Source organism: Euphorbia lathyris, chromosome 7, assembly GCF_963576675.1.
Source record: "Euphorbia lathyris chromosome 7, ddEupLath1.1, whole genome shotgun sequence".
Taxonomy (NCBI): Eukaryota; Viridiplantae; Streptophyta; class Magnoliopsida; order Malpighiales; family Euphorbiaceae; genus Euphorbia; species Euphorbia lathyris.
Window position 1 is genome coordinate 49900712 of NC_088916.1, and position 19684 is coordinate 49920395.

The 19684-nt window shown below is 32.3% G+C and overlaps 1 protein-coding gene across 3 annotated transcripts; it reads right to left on the reverse strand.

Moving 5' to 3' along the window:
- Positions 1–4399: 4399 nt before the first annotated feature.
- LOC136235542 (protein DCL homolog, chloroplastic) lies at positions 4400–11786 on the reverse strand. 3 transcript variants are annotated; one of them, XM_066025275.1, is made up of 4 exons: positions 11242–11786; positions 10305–10419; positions 9302–9480; positions 4400–5189 (listed from the first exon to the last, which is right to left on the reverse strand). In XM_066025275.1, exons 1-3 carry the CDS (start codon positions 11604–11606, stop codon positions 9307–9309), a joined length of 654 nt encoding a protein of 217 aa, XP_065881347.1. In that variant the 5' UTR covers positions 11607–11786; the 3' UTR covers positions 4400–5189; positions 9302–9306. The 3 variants fall into 3 exon arrangements, with proteins under 3 accessions (XP_065881347.1, XP_065881346.1, XP_065881345.1); XM_066025274.1 differs by lacking the exon at positions 4400–5189 and adding an exon at positions 8858–9117; XM_066025273.1 differs by lacking the exon at positions 4400–5189 and having other exon boundaries at positions 8858–9480; positions 11242–11785.
- Between the last annotated feature and the right edge of the window lie 7898 nt (positions 11787–19684).

Consider the following 19684-nt stretch of genomic DNA (forward strand, 5'->3'; position numbering starts at 1 on the left):
CTAAAAGAACTAGACAGAAGGACCAATGAGTTAACATTGACAAAAGATAGGGACCTTATACTGTGTTTTTCAAAATATAATGACTAAATAATGTGTTAGGTAAAAATGAAGGAATTAATAAATTATTTATCCTTTAGTCTTTAAAAGGCTCAAACAATTGATATTTTAGATATAAAAGTGGTCCAATTGACTTTTTGAATATAGGCTGAAAGTTAATCTAAAGAAATTGTGAAACATTTTTTATTTTACATAAATAAAGGTACTTAATGACCGTAATAATATGAACCGTATAATCATTAATGAAATATTTTTTTGTTTATTATTTATAGGGTTAAGGTGCAAAAATACCCCTAACGTTTTGGGTCAGGAGCAATTTTACCCCTAACGTCGAAAATGGTGCAATTTTACCCCTAACGTTAGTAGCCAAGAGCAATTTTACCCCTAACGTTGATAATTTGGATCAATTTCAGACACTATTATAAAACACATATATTTTTGTTCCTTATTTTGCACCAATTGCATATCAATTTGTTCTAAAAAAAAAAGATTTCATGTTTTTATAATTTAATAATAGAATTGGATATTAATATTTATAAATTCGGTGAATTTTTTGAATTTTTTTTATCCAATTCGTACAAAAGACAGCATATGTTTTTTTTTATTTTTTTTTCACATCCCAACATATGTTTGTGATTTATTACTGATAAAATGAAGCACGTGTGAAGGGTAAATGACAAGATTCGTGACCGAGAAGACAGTTTGATGAATTATTTCTCAATTTGATCCAATTTATCAACGTTAGGGGTAAAATTGCTCCTGACTTCCAACGTTAAGGATAAAATTGCACAATTTTAGACGTTAGGGGTAAACTTGCTCCTGACACAAAACGTTAGAGGTATTTTTACACATTAACCTAAATAAGAATTTATTTTAAAATTCTACATAAAATAGTTTTTGTTAAAGAAACCTTATTATTATTGCTGAGTTTCGATTTTCAAAACTTTTTTATAAATATCACTTTCAAAGTGATTTCTAAACAATGTGTCAAACTATACCTTAAAGTTTTATTGTTTTTCTTTTTCTAAATTCAATTTGATCTTGTGGTCTAGCCCAAGAGTTTCGGTTTGTGCCATATATATAGTTATTTAATGTTAACTATTATCTTCAATGGGTTATAAAAAAAGAAAAAAAAAGGTTAAAAGCATTCTGAGGCTTCTCATCTTTTATTGTTTGGTGCATTAAGTCCTCGATCTTTCATTTAGACACATTGAGTTTCCGATCTTTCATTGTTTGGTGCATTAAGCCTTCGATCTTTCATTTAGACACATTGAGCCTTTGATCTTTCATATATGGGTATATTAGGTCATTTTGTAAATCAATTCATATATGGATGTATTAAGGGCCTGTTTGGTTCAATTGTTAGCTAGTAGATGTTGCTGTTGATATTAGCTGTTGTAGTAAACTGTTTGTTGTTGCTGTTGGTTGTTTGTTATTAATTGTTTAATTATTAGTGTTTGGTAAAATTATACTGAACTGTTACTATTAGTATATATTTATTTCTAATATGGACATGTTTTAAATTCATCTACAAATAAATTATAAAATAAAAAATATATTATACAAATTAATAAAAATAAATTATATAAAAAATTAAAAATTTATTGAATGCAACAAAACTTTGTTTTTCGATAATTTTGTTCTAGAAATAAAAATAATGTAAAAAAGGAGACACATTTTGTGGAAATAAGAAGGATAATTTTGTCAATAACAAGTAACTACAAACAACTATCCATGAAAAGCTCTAAAAAAGAGCTTTTCGTGAAGAGCTCCAAAATACTGCAGTGTCCAGAGAAAATACTAAACGTTGCGGTTATATATACCTAACCAAACGCTATGTTTCTTGCGGTTTGGAGTAAAACGCTAATAATTAAACAACTAATAACAAACAGCTTACTACAACCGCAAACAGCTAACATCAGCAGCAACATCTATTAGCTAACAGTTGAACCAAACAGACCCTTAATACATCCATATATGAATTGATTTACAAAAGAACCTAATACACCTATATATGAAAGATCAATGGCTCAATGTGTCTAAATGAAAGATCGAGGACTTAATGCACCAAACAATGAAAGATCAGGGGCTTAATGTATCTAAATGAAAGATCGAGGGCTTAATGCACCAAACAATGAAAGATCAGGGTCAGGATGCTTTTTGCCAAGAAAAAACTACTAAATTCAATTTATACTATAAAACAACTAAAAATTATATTTTGTCTTACTAAAATTAATGGTATAAATTTTCCAGCCAAAGTTATATTGAAAAATAATTTTCCATTACTTTGATTATAGAATTAAGACCATACCATGTCAGATTTTTAGTGTCACATCAACAATAAAAATATTCAATTACAAGTCCATAAATAACAACAAATTAATTTTTTTTGGGTGGTTCTCATGATCAAATTATATCACGTTAGTTTTCCGATATAAACTTGGACAGAAATTTATAACAGTGATTTTGTTATGACAAAAATCAATGCTCAGTTATTAAATGAACTTTTTTTTTTTTGCATGAAAAATTTCCCAGCTTGATATTAGACTATGGATGGATATTCTTGCATCTGTTCATCCTTTCAGACCATATAAAGTGTAAACAAGATTAATTCTAATTTAGTCAAAATCGAAATTTAAATATGAACTCAGTTTTGTAGATGATCACATTTAACAAATTAGCTCAAATTTATTAAATTTTAGATATTAAAATTGATTGTATTTTGATAAATTTATTAAATATTGTCAATTTGAAAAACCGAATAGATATCTAAAATTTGATATAAATTAAATGATGTAAGTGAAGGAATATTTTTTAGGCTTAATTGGTATAAAACCAGAATAAGATAAGGAGTGAAGCACTAAAAAAGAATATGAGCACAGTTGTGGGTCGGAGAAAAGTGTAACAAGTTTCCAAAAAACAACACACAAAACCCACAAAAGAAAATTGGGTCTTTGCATCATCTAAAGGATAGTAGTAACATCTTAGACACCTCAATATTTGGGCTACAGTTGACACCTGTTCTGTTCACTTCCCACTGTCTCAGTTGAATTAATGATTCTCCCAAGCTACTCATTTATCTTTCATTTTATAATTACATATATACCAGATAATATATATTTGTTTAAAAAAATGGAATTAGGAAGAATATTTCCCACACAATGCTAAGAAAAGCGCATAAGATAATTTACATATTTTGCAGCGTATGAACTATATTGAGAAAATCAAATCCAAATGGAGTGTTGCAAGAATTTCTTAGTTACCATTACAGCTAAAACCACCCTAATGTGCCTAAAAACAAATGTCATATCATAACTACCCATTTTATTACTTCAATATTTCCTACTTTCATGTGATATCTGGGGTAAATTACACCCTGTCCATTTTAACATTGTGTCCAATCAATGAACTTTAATTTTTAATGATCACTGAATTTTATATTTTTTAATATCGGTGGTCACTTAACTTTAACTAACTCCTCAAAATGACGGTCAGTGACCTTAAAATGAAAAGATTCAAGAATTAAAGTTGTTTAAAACACATTTACTATGAAACTACATTTTTCATTTTCAAAAATCACTTTTTTAGATCTTTCTTAAAAATCCACCATCTCTTCTAACCAAACACCACCTAAATGACATCAAAACTAAAATTTTCAAAATTAAAATTTCTTAAAATATCATTATCTCTTTGAATTTTTTATTTTAAAAATCTACGGTCGTTTTGGGTTAAGTGGTCACCATATTAAATAATGTTAAAATTGAACATGAGTGCAATTTACCCGTGATATCTGATGTGGATCTCTTGGGACTATTATTATAAGAGTTGATTCTATTTCTGTTGACTCCTTTCTTTTACAAGTCTTCATATATCCACCATCAGGTCTCATTAATTATTATTATTTCTAACTTCATCAACTTGATTATTACTTGGCTTGATGCTACTAGTAATCACTTTCATTTTACGATTCAGTCTTGATTATATAGAATCCTATTAGGTGGATCTTGAAACTTTAATTGATAGATTAACATTTTTCTTTGTCAAAAAGCATCCAGAGTTGTTTAATTATTCACATTTCATGGATTAGGCATGTGACCTTTCATTACAAGGCATTAAATCTCAATTTTTATAGTCACATTAAGTCTTAATGACCAAAAAAAAGTCACGTTTGAATGTCAAACTCAATTAATAAAACACAATCCATTTCATATATATTTAAAATTTACATTTTTAACTTTCTCTTAACTGTAAAAAATACAATAGACATGAAATCAATAACGTTCTTTTAATTGAATTAGATGTTACAAACTAATTAATTTAACTAACATGAGTCTAATGTGACAAAATATAAATGATTAAGGATTTAATGTGTTGAAATAGAAAGATTAGAGGCTAAACCCACTAAAACTGGGGATCATCATGACTAGGTTTGTAAACGAACAGAGCCGCTCATGAACGGCTCGGTAAAAGCTCGGCTCGGTTTGTAAACGAGACGAGCTTGAACAGACCAAAGCTCGGCTTGAAAGCAAACTCGATTAGAGGCTCGTGAACAAGTTCATGAACAATACAAATTATATTTACATATATTAAAAATGATAATTTAAATTTAATAAAAATGATAATTTAAGGCCCATCATCTCATTAAAAAGAATGAAATAAAAAGAGCAGTAGACCCATGCCCAAAAATAATGATCAGATAGACATAGTTAGGGCTATAAACGAGCCGAGCCGAGCTTTGGCCTGCTCGGCAGTTTCTTATCGAACTTGAACCGAGCTTCGAGCTCAACTCGATTGTGCACGAGCCGAGCTCGCTCACGAACAACTCGTTTTAATTGTTCGTGAGCAGCTCATCTGTTGTGCTCGCGAGCAGCTCGTTTGTTTTGCTCACGAACGAGCTCGTTTATGGTGTTCACGAACAAAATAATATTAATTGTAAACACAAAAAACATTACAAAATAAATACTTAAAAGTGACTAAATTAGCAAACTATGATTTAAAACAATAAATAGATGAAAAAATCTTAGGCTTCGTGAATCCTCTCTCTTTCCATCCTATTTTTCTTCTAAATCTCGTCCATTGCAAGATCAAATTTCATATTCAATCATGTGAACTTCTTGGTCGTCCTCCAAATTCTACATATTACAAAAAAAATCAATATTATAACTTATACAAACAAAAAAATTTAATAAAAACATACCTTCTTTTTCTTCAAACCATGTGAGGCTCTAACCCAACTACACATCAACATCTCCACTGTGTCGGCGCCCAATGACTTGAAATAACTCTACCTCCGGCACTAAAAGCCGATTCAGATGCCACAGTTGTGATTGGAATTGATAAAGCCATTATTGACAAAATAGGAAACTTCAAACTGTGATCTTTTCCATCAACTCAAAGCATCAAATGGAGGGTATATCTCATCGTTGTGAACATGGTTTCTTTCCTCTAAATAGAGATCTAACTCTGACTTTTCAGTTGGAAGAGTTTCAACATCTCTCATATGACTATCAAATTGTGTCATACCTCTAGATCTACCTTTCCCAAGTCTTAAATTGGAAGATTGTGATTGACTTTCATTTTGGAATTGGTTCTCCATAATTTTTGCTTTATAAGATGAGATGTATTCTTCAAAAAGACTATGCAAGTTCTCAATCACCTCATTCATGTGCTTCATTGCTCAACACTAGAATATACCTTACCAAAAGCAAATTCAATGAATCTAATTTTGTTTATAGGGTCCATTATGGCTGCAAGTGAGATTAACAAATTACCCCAATACTTATCAAACTTAATTTTCATCCTCAAAGTTATTCCTACCATACAACTATTTTCACTCAAAGTAGCATCATCCAATACCTTTTTTATATGGTATACTTCACGAAGAAATAAATTAGAGGTGGGGTAATCAGTCCCTGAGATTACATTAGTTACCACTTCAAACTCCTCAAGAAAATCACACACATATCTAGCCTTTTCCCAATCATTTTCATAAGGCAAAGTATGATAAGCTACATCTCTTTGAGCATAACGAGAAAACACATCCTTATAGCCTAATGCAACAACTACCATGGCATATGTAGCATTCCACCTTGTACTAACATCAAGAATAAGCTTTCTCTTAGGCATTTTCAATTGACTAACAATCCCACCAAACAGTTGAAGACGAGAAATAGAAGTACCAATATGTTTCACACTTGCACGCACATTTCTAATTGTTTCTCCAATTTCTGTCATACTATCTTGCACAAGAATATTCAATATACGTGCACAACACCTCACATGAAAAAACTTTCCATCAAGAGGAAGACTAGCAACATATTTCAAAGTTTCTTTCAACTCTTTCACACAAGCATCATTATTGCTAGCATTATCCATTGTAATTGTCCATATTTTTTTTTCAATGCCCCAAGCAACCAAACATTTACGCAGAATGTCAGAAAGCACAATACCCGTACGTGGTGAAGGAACATTAATAAAATTCAAAATACGCTTCTGCAATCTCAAAGTAGAATCCACAAAATGACAAGTGACAACCATATATCCAATATTTTGACCAGATGTCCATAAATCTGTAGTTATGCTAACTCTATTGGCACTACTCAAAAAGATTCCTAATTTTCTTTTTGTGTAACTCATAAGTACTAAAACAATCATCCCTCAAAGTAGAATCACATTCTTTTTAATGCGATGATGGGCCTTAAATTATCATTCGGCATTTGAAGGGTTGTATATTGACATATTTATGGACATCTGGTCAGAATATTGGATATATGGTTGTCACTTGTCATTTTGTGGATTCTACTTTGAGATTGCAGTAACGTATTTTGAATTTGATTAATGTTCCTTCACCACGTACGAGTATTGTGCTTTCTGACATACTGCATAAATGTTTGGTTGCTTGGGGCATTGAAAAAAAGATATGGACATTACAGTGGATAATGCTAGCAATAATGATGCTTGTGTGAAAGAGTTGAAAGAAACTTTGAAATATGCTGCTAGTCTTTCTTTTGATGGAAAGTTTTTTCATGTGAGGTGTTGTGCACATATATTGAATATTCTTGTACAAGATGGTATGACAGAAATTGGAGAAACAATTAGGAATGTGCGTGCAAGTGTGAAACATATTGGTACTTCTATTTCTCGTCTTCAACTGTTTAGTGGGATTGTTAGTCAATTGAAAATGCCTAAGAGAAAGCTTATTCTTGATGTTAGTACAAGGTGGAATGCTACATATGCCATGGTAGTTGTTGCATTAGGCTATAAGGATGTGTTTTCTCGTTATGCTCAAAGAGATGTAGCTTATCATACTTTGCCTTCTGAAAATGAATGGGAAAAGGCTAGATATGTGTGTGATTTTCTTGAGGAGTTTGAAGTGATAACTAATGTAATCTCAAGGACTGATTACCCCACCTCTAATTTATTTCTTCGTGAAGTATACCATATAAAAAAGGTATTGGATGATGCTACTTTGAGTGAAAATAGTTGTATGGTAAGAATGACTTTGAGGATGAAAATTAAGTTTGATAAGTACTGGGGTAATTGCAATTTGTTAATCTCACTTGCAGCCATCATGGACCCTAGAAACAAAATTAGATTCATTGAATTTGATTTTGGTAAGGTATACTCTAGTGTTGAGCAATGAAGCACGTGAATGAGGTGATTAAGAACTTGCATAGTCTTTTTGAAGAATACATCTCATCTTATAAAACAAAAATTATAGAGAACCAATCCCAAAATGAAAGTCAATCACAATCTTCCAATTTAAGACTTGGGAAAGGTAAATCTAGAGGTATGGCACAATTTGATAGCCATATGAGAGATGTTGAAACTCTTCCAACTAAAAAGTCAGAGTTAGATCTCTATTTAGAGGAAAGAAACCATGTTCACAACGATGAGATATACCCTCCATTTGATGCTTTGAGTTGGTAGAAAGATCACAGTTTGAAGTTTCCTATTTTGTCAATAATGGCTTGTGATATTTTATCAATTCCAATCACAACTGTGGCATCTGAATTGGCTTTTAGTGCCGGAGGTAGAGTTATTTCAAGTCATCGTGCATTTTTGGACGCCAACACAGTGGAGATGTTGATGTGTAGTAGTGATTGGGTTAGAGCCTCACATTGTTTGAAGAAAAAGAAAGTATGTTTTTATTAAAATTTTTAGTTTGTTTTTTCGTTTGTATAAGTTATAATATTGAATTTTTTTTTTTTTTGTAATATGTAGAATTTGGAGGACGACCAAGAAGTTCACATGATTGAATATGAAATTTGATCTTGCAAGTTGCAACGGACGAGATCTAGAAGAAAAATGGGATGGAAAGAGAGAGGATTCACGAAGCCTAAGACTTTTTCATCTATTTATTGTTTTAAATCATAGTTTGCTAATTTAGTCACTTTTAAGTATTTATTTTGTAATGACTTAAGGATGTTTTATGTGTTTACAATTAATATTATTTGATGTACCGAATTTGATATTATTTTGTCTGTGAACACCATAAGCGAGCTCGTTCGTGAGCAAAACAAACGAACTGCTCGCGAACAAAGCTCGCGAGCACAACAAATAGCTGCCCACAAACGATTAAAACGAGTTGTTCGTGAGCAAGCTCTCGAGCTCGGCTCGTGAACAATCGAGCTGCTAAACGAGCCGAGCTCGAACAAAAAATTGAGCTCGAACCGAGCTCGAAGCTCGGCTCGAGCTCGATAAGAAACTGTCGAGCCGAGCTCGAGCAGGCCAAAGCTTGGCTCGGCTCGTTTACAGCCCTAATCATGACACATTGCTTTTGGCACTTCACTCCGACAGCTCATATTAATTTGTTGCTTTGCTGATTTTACGTATTCAATCAAGTGTTGCCCAATTGAGTTTCATCACAAAACCCATTTATGGAGAGAGATTCAATCAATATCACATATTACAAATTGATTCTGCTAGTGAAAGCAGCAGTGTTATATAGAACAGAGGGCGTCGGACTCTATTATGTCCCAATCTAACTCGAACTAATCCCAAATCAGATACTTGATGCATTGAAGGAACATCTAGACTCAGTTTTGCAGAAATACCTACCTGCAAATTTTCAACTTCTATCACGAGTGTCATACTACTTTAAACACTCAGATGACGACGACGGTCAATTCTCATCTTTTCAGGACAAACATAGTTCAGGATAATAGGATGTCCAAATGACATGATTCGCAAAATTTTTGAGGATATGATTATATAAATGTCGTCAACTAGTTCAGTGTACTACCTTTATCAACTTCGTCTACGTCGGCGAAAATGTCGAAGGATAAAGCTGTCTGCATATAATGGATAGTTCTTCCTGATTAGGCCTTTAATGCATTTCCAATAAGAAAAGTCTATCAATTGTCCATCTTTTCGAACTATAAACATACATCTTGAGGTTTCAAAATCAGGATGATTTCCAACCTATAAGTAGACAAACAATACAGTGAGTTCATCTAAACATCAGATATGAAAGGAAAAAAATGATGTCAGAACAATTCACAATTAAGCTAGAGATTGTCATTGCTAAATCTTGGCAAAGTTGATGCATAGAGAAAAATAAACTTATATATTCACGACCAAATTGGGTACCGCCTTTGAGACTTGATAACACAGCAGCAATTTACTGTCACCATAGGATGCAGATTAGTCAGGGACATGTAGTAGCATTCTTATGCGCCCTGTGCAGTTTTTGAACTTTGACCATAAGGGGTCTACTTGTTCCCAAAACATATTTGAAAAAGAAGCAGAAAACCCATTATGTTTCTGTGAGAGACTTCTAATTTCCCGCTCCTAGCTAGACAGAAAAAATTCTAGCTGTTGGTGAAGGGGGAGGGGGGTCTACTTGTTCCAAAAACATATTAGAAAAAAAAAAAAGCATAAAACTCATTATTGTTTTTCTATGAGAGACGTCACTAAAAGCTGCTTCTGTAGGTTGGAAGACTACAAGTTTGACACTGGCACTTTGAATCTGACCTAGGACTTAAATATGCTGATGCACATGCATATTATGCTCCCTCCAATGCCAAAAGGCCTCATCAAGAGTTAATATAACATAATAAACCATGCAACACAGCGAACTTGATTCAAGCACTTCAATGTGTATGCAAGTTTTTATCTTCTAATGTTGTTACAATTACTAATTAATCAATTGGTAGCACCAAAAAGATGTCATAGCTATGTTTTTATTGCTATTCATTGTCCAATATATCTAATGTCCGATCAAGCAATAGGAGAAGAGAGCTTACAGTAATATAATCAACTCCGCATCCGATTTTCTTTTTGAACTCCGGATGATATGGAAGCAGCCTCTCTAAAATGGTTACCTCATGCTCTGGACTTAGTCTATCCCCATTTTCATATCTGCAACAAGAACCAATATATGGATAACAAAATAACAAGAGATAGACTTGCAAAACCACTTCATCACTTGATTATTCCACGAAAGAAAAAAAGCGCAGTGCAGACATGTAGATGTTAAAACCTATCATTACTCATCTATGTTGCACAAAAACTTCTCTTCGCGTTTCGCAGTTCGTACCTATCCGGTTTCATTTACATTTACTGACTATGTTTTAGAAATAATGCTTCCTGTTTCAGTTTCTGATTCTGATTCCGTGCAACATAGTTATTCATTTCCGCATAAATCATAACTAGTTTAATGTTGAACAGAAAAAGCTTGAACATGTAGCCTACATTTCCTTCACCATGTTTTACCAAAGTAAAACAAATTATAATGCCGCAAGAACAGCTAAGTTATATATTTGAAGTTGATGAGCAAAGGTGTAAAGTAAACCAAGGAAATAAAGATAAATAAGAAGCAGCTTCTTGCCTTGTGTTCTGTATCTATCAGAACTCCATCAATTTCAGAAACTATAACATCAAACCCAAAGGTTGAGCAACAAATAGTGTAGAGAGATGTCATTCTATAGCTATTTGGGATTGAAATGCTATCAAATATACTAAACATCCACGGGCTAGGAAAATTCAGCATATATAAAGATTGATTTTGAAGCGACAACACCAATTAACAGCAATCTGTAAACATGCTAATAAAAACATAAACCAGTGTAACACTGCACTGTGCTGAACATTCCATATAATTCCACAGTAAGAATTGAAGAAGCTGCTGAATCAAAGTAAAAATTCATTATAGAACTCGTATAACAGCTGAATCATACTTACTTGCCAGAGTGAAGAATCATTCTAACAAAGCCAACTAGCGGAACAGTGTCTTCCAAAATCTGGTCCTCCCAATCGACCCATTCTTCGTCTTCCTTATCTTTGTAAATTCTCTTCCCATGATGTTCCTCCTCCTCCTCCTCCTCCTCATCTTCAGAAATCACATCCAACTCCTTCCCTGTGGAGACAACCGGCTTCCTAATTAAGTCCGAACCATCGGATCCAGTCTTTAGGGCATGAAGACGCGAACTAAGAAAAGTCGTTCGACAAAAAGGGAAACAGAAAATAGGAGAAGAGGAATGAAGAAAGATAGGGTTGGAGTAGGCGTGCAGGTTGAGGCACGGTGGTGGTTTAAATAAAGAAGTCATTGGTAATCCGGCGAGAAGTATTAGTTAATTGGTGGTAAGAATGGGCGGTTCAGTGAAGAGTAGCCATTTGGGTATGGAAGGTTGAAGAAGAGAGGAAGCGGTTAATGGTGTTGCCACTTATCGACACAACACCCGTCCGTCGGTCATCAGAGAAGTTGAATGGAAATCTATAACGGATAAAATGGTCCGAGTAGGATATGTCATACCCTCTTCTTTTGCATTTGGGCTTTCACCTTAAACGTTATTTGGGCTTCATGCAACTAAATTGGGTACGTTGCATCAATGGTATAGTCACATTCTAGCACCTAGACTTCGTTCTTTATTTATTTTTTTTGGTCCAAAAATATACATCAGGTGAAGATAAATCTACAATTTTGTACCTTTACCGGTAAGTGACCGAGCAACACGCCATTTTTAATTAAAAGTATGACTCGTCATACATTCAACTAACATAAAAAAATAATACTACTCTTTAATCTTTTCCCTCCCAAATGATCAACATCAATTCTAAAAATCTATTATTTAGATCTCAACTCTCCCTTCACATATTCAAACATGAATCCTCAAATCAATAAAGCTATAAATCCCCCATAATTAGTTTAATGTAATCTTGAAAACCCCAATCTTGCAATACTTGCAATTGTTTGAACTCAAAGGACACTAAAGATGACGTTGTCGTATAATTCAAGAGACTGGATTTGTCATTATGGCTTGCAAGCACTTCTTATAACTTCGTAGAATAATGTGTAAGTTAATTAGTTATTTTCCTCTATGTTTTTTTTTCGCCCTTTCACTTCTCTCTTGTCTATTGTTTTTCCTCTGAGTGAGATTATTAAGTTTTGTGCTTTCCATTTAAAGAAATCAAATTCCTGCAATTTCTTTGAGTGGCTTGACCCACCAATAATGAAATAACAAAGTTTTTTATCCTTATACTTTCGAGAAAGCTTAATAGAATTGAAAGAGAATGTGCAACATTGAAAGCAACGAGAGGCAACATGAAATAGAAAGATAAAGGCCCTGTTTTGGTAAACAACGTTTTGGGATAAAAAGAGTGGTTTTGACCAACTTTAGAGGTTTGACCACTGAAACCGCTAATTGGAGTGTTTGGTGGAGAGATGTTTGGGAGAGAGTTTTGGGATGAAAACGCCAATTTAGAAAAAGCTCTTAAAAGGAGCTTTTTCAATTAGCGTTTTGCAATATTAAAATTAATGGACTTCTTTAACCCTAATAGATAGACTCCCTCTTCTCCTGCGCCAAAATTAATGCCCTTATTCGTCTTTTTGCACAAACCGCTATTATCAATCAGCTAATTTTTACCAAACAGGTCTACACAAACAGCTAGTCAAATCAGCTAGTCAAATCAGCTAATGTAATCAGCTAACAGCTAACGTAATCAACTAACAGCTAACAGCTAATTCCCAAACAGGACCAATGTGAAATGGAGAGAGAAAGTGAAAGGCAAATGCAGAATATGATGGGAATTGAAAGAGAAAAGAAAAGCGACACAAGTTGTAGCTCGAAACAGAAGTTTCTTGTTAATCTATTGGTTTGTGTATTTATTATTTTAGTGTATTATGTATCAAGCTAGTTAAATGGAATTGTAAGGTGATGTATTTTATTTTAATTTATTTCATTTTCATTTTCATGTGTTTGGTTAACAACTCTATGAAATGAAGAAATTTTATTGGTTCATTTTTGTTGTTGGTTTTTATTTGAAGCTGAATTGGTTACCAAATTTATAACATGTAACTTAACAAAATGAAAATTGTTTATTTGACATTGCTTATCTTCTATTAGACCGAGTAGAGTACGGTAGTGTTCATCATTTTCTTTAAGGTGCGATTTTTACACTCTGCCACTCCATTAGACCGAGGAGAGTACGGTAGTGTTACCTCGTGAATAATTCCATGTTGGAAGAAGAACTCGTAAAATGGTTCAACATATTGCCATCATGATCTCTTCTAACCACTTTAATCTTTTTATTAAGTTAGTTTTGTACTTCCTGTTTATAGAGAATAAATTTTTCTATAACCCCGAGAACATTTTATAAAACTCTTGTACTCTCGAGTTCGGAGGATTTTGTTTTTTTATTCATCCCGGGTTTTGTATTTTCTTTTGAGCAAATATACATAACAATATCTTGTACTGTTGTCAATAAAAGTAAATAAAATATTTATTACGTCCTCTAACTTGAATAAAGTTTAAGTCATAAATATCATTAAATATCAAATCAAACGGTTTTGTTTTTCTTTCCATTGAATGAAAGGAAGACCTTGTTAATTTGGACTCAACACAAATTTTATATTTATGTTTATAATCAATTTGGAATGAAGGGGTATGATCTAAATTAATTAATATACACATCATAATTAACATGTCCAAGTCTATCATGCCATAAATTAAATGACTCAATGATATAAGCAGAAAAAACACCATTCTTATTAATATTCATTAAACTTGGATTACACGAAATTGTATTGAATTTCCACATCCCATTTGATATATAACTTTTCCTCATACATTCCCCTTTAGGTAAAACAAAATTTTCAGCTTCAAAGACCATCCTAAAATCGTGTGCACTAAGGAGGCTTCCTGAAACTAGGTTATTCCGAATGTCTGGCACATACAAGATCTTCTGTAGTTTCATTTCCTTCCTAGAAGCCATCTTCAGAATTACAGTTCTGGTCCCCTTGATCTTCGAGGTAGAAAAATTGTCCATAAAGAGCTTCTCTCCAGTTTGAGGAGTCGGTTTAATAAATGACTTCTTATCACAATAAACATTATGTGTGGCACTGATTTCAACCACCATTCATTTGGGTTGGAATCAACCATGTTGACCATTGAGACCATAACACACAGATCGATATCAAATACATCTTGTGCTACGATTTCTATAATGTTTGCTTCATTTGGCCTGACCCTCTTCGGCAGCCTATGGTCATATGACTTGTATCCCATCTTATCACAATTGTAGCATTTTGCATTGAATTTTATATTATTGGATATGCCATGGGACCATATTTTGGCTTATTGCCTTTCTTGGAGTTTTTTTAGTCTTCGTCATATTGGCCCTAGCCACTGACTGACTAGGCACATTGGAGACATTCTTCGTTATGCCTCTATTGTCCTCCTCAATTCAGATTTGGATAATAAGTTCCTTAATTGTCATTTTCTTTCGCTTATACTTAAAGTAATTTTTGAAATATTTCCATTAAGGCCGCAATTTTTCTATTATTACTGCCATTTAGAACAATTTAGAGATTGACATACATTCGATATGAATTTCATGGATAATAAGTTGTAATTCTTGCACTTTACTTACAACTTTTTTGGAATCGACCATATTAAAATTCAAAAATTGACTGACTAAGAATTTCTTAGCAGCGATATCGTCTGATTTATATTTATAGTCCAGAGATTCTATCAGTTCCTTTGTTGTTTGCTTGACTTGATAAACATTATAAAGTTCATCACTCAGGTCGTTCCAAATTTAATTACAACAAAGAAAGTCAGAGTATCTTCATGCTTCCATTTCATTAAAGTTGGTAGCAACATTTACCTCATCCTCTCTAATTACATGAGGATAATCCTTTAAGCACTTTGCCAATTTAAGTATGGTTAGATAAAATAACAATTTTTGTTGCCATGTTTTGAAATTCACACTGATGAACTTTTCAGGGCATTCACTGTGGCTGACAGATGTTGGCACAAATACTAATAGACTAGTAGCCTCTAGAGTGATTGTGTTCTCATTAGTCTTAGAACTGATCCCTCTCACTTCTCAATTTCAACCATTGTTACTGAAATTTCAAACAGCTTAAGTAAGAATAAAAAACAACAATCTGATTTAACCAAATAGAAAAATGAATATAAATAAATCGATAGAGTGCATTTTATTATATTCTTTTAGAACATTCCCAAGACAAATTTTTGTCAACAATAAAAAAAGAATTAAAAAATTCGTTCGAAACAATATATTTGTATGTGTTCTTTGGAAAAATAGAAAACAATATATATGTATGTCTTCAAAATGTTGTCTTTGATCATTCGAAATGAAAATAGAATACATAAATACTAAATTTGAAGTGACAGAAATTAAGCAAAAGTATGTAAAAGTGTATGAAACACTTGAACTGGAATCATTAGAACATAATTACAAAAATATGAGGTATGTATTAGCAGTCTCCTTAAGTCAGATTTCATTGCTATTGACGATCGTCTCATTTGATACAACAAATTATGTAAGTGAACTCTTACTGTGTATAAGGCGTTATCATCGGACAAAGAAGAAGAAGAATACGAGAAAACAGAGAGCATGATAATTTAAGAGAGTAGAATTTGGAATTTTATATTTTTGCAGTACATGAAAACTAACAGTTTGATTTCGTATAGATAAAACTCGAACAGACACGACTATTCACAAACAGAACTGAGTTTGAGGAACAATGTGACTGTTGGAATTAAAATTAATTAAAAAATTACGAACAAAACTCAACTCAGACTATTTTAAGGATAAAAAAAATGGGCCAAAGGAAAAGTTGGCAGACCCAAGGACTCCCATTTTGGTGCGGCATTCACGTTGCCCACGTTGTGCGGGTACGCCCCTAATTTGATGGTGTTTCGACATTCCCCCACACGAGAGAGCCTTTCCTCTAATAATTGGTTAAAGGCTTGTAAAATCCTTTTACTTATAAACTAGTGGAAATTCTCATTTCTTTCATACGTGGGATGATGAAACTTAATTTCCTTTTGTCCTCTTCAAAGCCATTTCAAGTGGTTCACTTTGAGCATCAATTTCTCATTCGTTACTTGTCCGTTTTGAGCTTATAATATACTGTTAAAAAGATCACATGGTATACAATACATTGATGTATTTCAAGTTATTTTAAACTCCATTTATCCGTCATATATTTAAGACTCAAGTTGACAAAAAATAACAAACCAAAATTATTATTTTAATACAAAATTTCCAACACTCTTTCCCCTCCCCCCCTCTATTCCTCTCTATCTCTCTTTTATAACTCTACAAGAAAGGAAACAATTTTTGATATAAAGATTAAGCTTGAGGACAAGACTATTTATAGTCTACCAGGAAATTAAAATTGTCAACATTTCCAACTGGTATTTCAGTATTTATTGCATCGAAAGAATTCACGTGCTTTTCAAACATTTGTTAATATTTTCAATTGGTATTTTGATGTATTATTGCACCCAAAGAATTCATACACTTCTCAAACAATTGTCAAATATTTCAGTGTATTATTGCATCGAAAGAATTGACATACTTTTCAAATAATTATTTATAATTAAATCCTATAAATCTTCCTCCCTATATTGGGAAGATACCAAAAACTCCTGCCAATCAAACGCAGTTCTCAAACAATTGTCAGGTATTTCGATGTATTATTACATCGAAAGAATTTAAGCGCTTTTCAAACAATTAGTTGTAGTTGAACCCTACAAATCTTCCCCTCCAAATATATAGAGAGGACACCAAAAAAGATCTTTAATTAATTGAAACTCATGCCAATCTTCTCAACCAATTAATTGTAATTTTTTTTTTGGTAAGAAGGAAAGAAAAAAAACAAACAAACAAAAACCTAGCCTGGGATTAGCCTAGGGAAGCTAACCCCGATACTATCCTCTAACAGAAGAGACGAGAGAAAAGAAGGGGGAGCCGAAAGGGTAGAAACACCTAACGACCCCTCATGACCAGCAGCAGCCAACCAATTAATTGTAATTAAATCCTACAAATATTTCCCCTCATATATTGAAAAAACACCAAAAAAAGATCTTTCATTGAAACTCCTACAAATTAAATGCATTTCTCAAACAATTGTCAGGTATTTCGATGTAGTATTACATTGAAAGATTTTAGCACTTCTCAAACAATTAGTTGTAGTTGAATCCTACAAATAGTCCCCTCCAAATATATAGGGAAGATACTAAAAAAAATCTTTAATTAATTGAAACTCACGTCTTCTCAAATAATTATTTGTAATTAAATCCTACAAATCTTCCTCCCACATATTGAAAAGATACCAAAAAAGATCTTTAATTGATACTTCTGTCAATCAAACACACTTCTCAAACAATTGTCAGGTATTTCGTTGTATTATTGTATCGAAAGAATTTATGCACTTCTCAAACAATTAGCAGAGTTAGTTTTGGGAGTTTCAGGAAAGGATAACGGAAATAAGATATTTCATTCCTTTTGTTGGTGTTTGTTTTATTAATTCAATCATTCCATTTATCATTTTTTAGTTTTGGGTTTATCCATAACTTCTCTAATCACATTCCCCAACCTCCGGGGTTTCCATTCTTTTTCTCATCTCTTACTAATTTGAATCTACCATTCTTATAAAATTCTATTTTAGTCTCTGTTTTATTTTTTAATTTTTATTTGGTCCATATATTTATGTATTTTTATTTTTTTAATCCTTGGATTAATTTCACTTTTGATCCTTATATGTATGTATTTTTTTTATTTTTTCCTCAAAAAATATTTTTGACTATATTTTACTTTTTGATTTTTAGTTTGATCCTTATATTTTTTAGTTATATTTTTTTATGTCATAAACCAATTTCACTTTTGATCCTTGTACTTATTTGTTTTTATTTTTTTATCTTGACAAATATTTTTCCTTTATCATATTATTCAAATTTAGTATTTATTTTTAGTTATTTTAAAATAATTATTATTTTTAAATAAAATGTTTATGCATTTTCTTTGATTTATTTTATTTCAGTTTTTCATGTTTCACCGTCTTTTGGTTTTAATGGTTGAAGTAATTGATTTTCATTCTTATATTTACATGTAATTAATTTATTAATACAGACACATGTATGTATAGAAATTATTGTTAAAAGCACAATTCTTATTTAGTACATCGTTTGAACCAAACAACCAAAAAGAGAATAAGATGTGTATCATTCCTTTTGTGGAACTGAAACAAACAGATAAGAGAATTCATAATTATTTCATTCTTTTCTCCTTATTTCCCTTTTTTTTTATTCCATTATGTTACCCCTAAGTGAACCAAATGTCCCCTTAATTGTAGTTGAATACTACAAATCTTCCTCTCCACGTGCATAGGGAAGATACCAAAAAAAGATCTTTAATTGATTCAAACCCATATCAATCAAGCAAATAATTATTTGTAATTAAATCCTACAAATCTTCCCCTATATATTGGGAAGATACAAAAAAGATCTTTAATCAAACTCATGCGAATCCAACACACTTCTCAAACAATTGTGAGATATTTCGATTTACATTGCTCTTTCTCAAATAATTATTTATAGTTGAATTTTATAAATCTTCTACGAAGAAAATACCAAAAAATATCTTTAATTAATTGAAACTCATGCCAATCAAACACGTTTCTCAAATTATTTCCAGATATTTCGGTGTATTATTGTATGGAAAGAATTTAGTATGCAAATGAATCTTACAAATCTATTCCTCTAAATACATAGGAAAAATACTAAAAAAAACATCTTGAAACTCATGCCAATCAATTTATTACATTTTTCTAGCAATATGATTTTTGATACAATTTACCTTCAAATTTTTGGTTGTCATTCGTAAAGAGTCCGTCTTGAAGACCACATTGACTATGGACCCGTGAATCTCACGTTTGAATTTCCATGTCATAATTTAATGGACCACAAAAATTCCATGATACCACCCGTAGCCCAAGTGGACAGAACTACATTGTTTCAGCAAGTTCGGACCAGCACGCACCACCATAAACGCGCATAAAATAACATTCAACTACTTCAAAATTCTTTATCCACTCTCACTCTTAAAAGTTGTCCTACACCATGCAATAGAATTAATTAAATCTCCGAACCAATCAGCAGGACCCGTTTCCTACACGCGCTAGTTGTCGTTTCCATATAAATCTCATGGCCGACGGTATATTAGCTATCAAGTTGCCAAAAGGCAGCGAAGAAAAGAAAAAGGCCTCCCTGTCTCTCTTCAGTCTTCACGTTTTATAAATTTTTATTTATTGTTTAAAAAGTCGGAAATGATTAAAATTCCAGTTCATGAGATCAAAACGATGGCGTTGCTC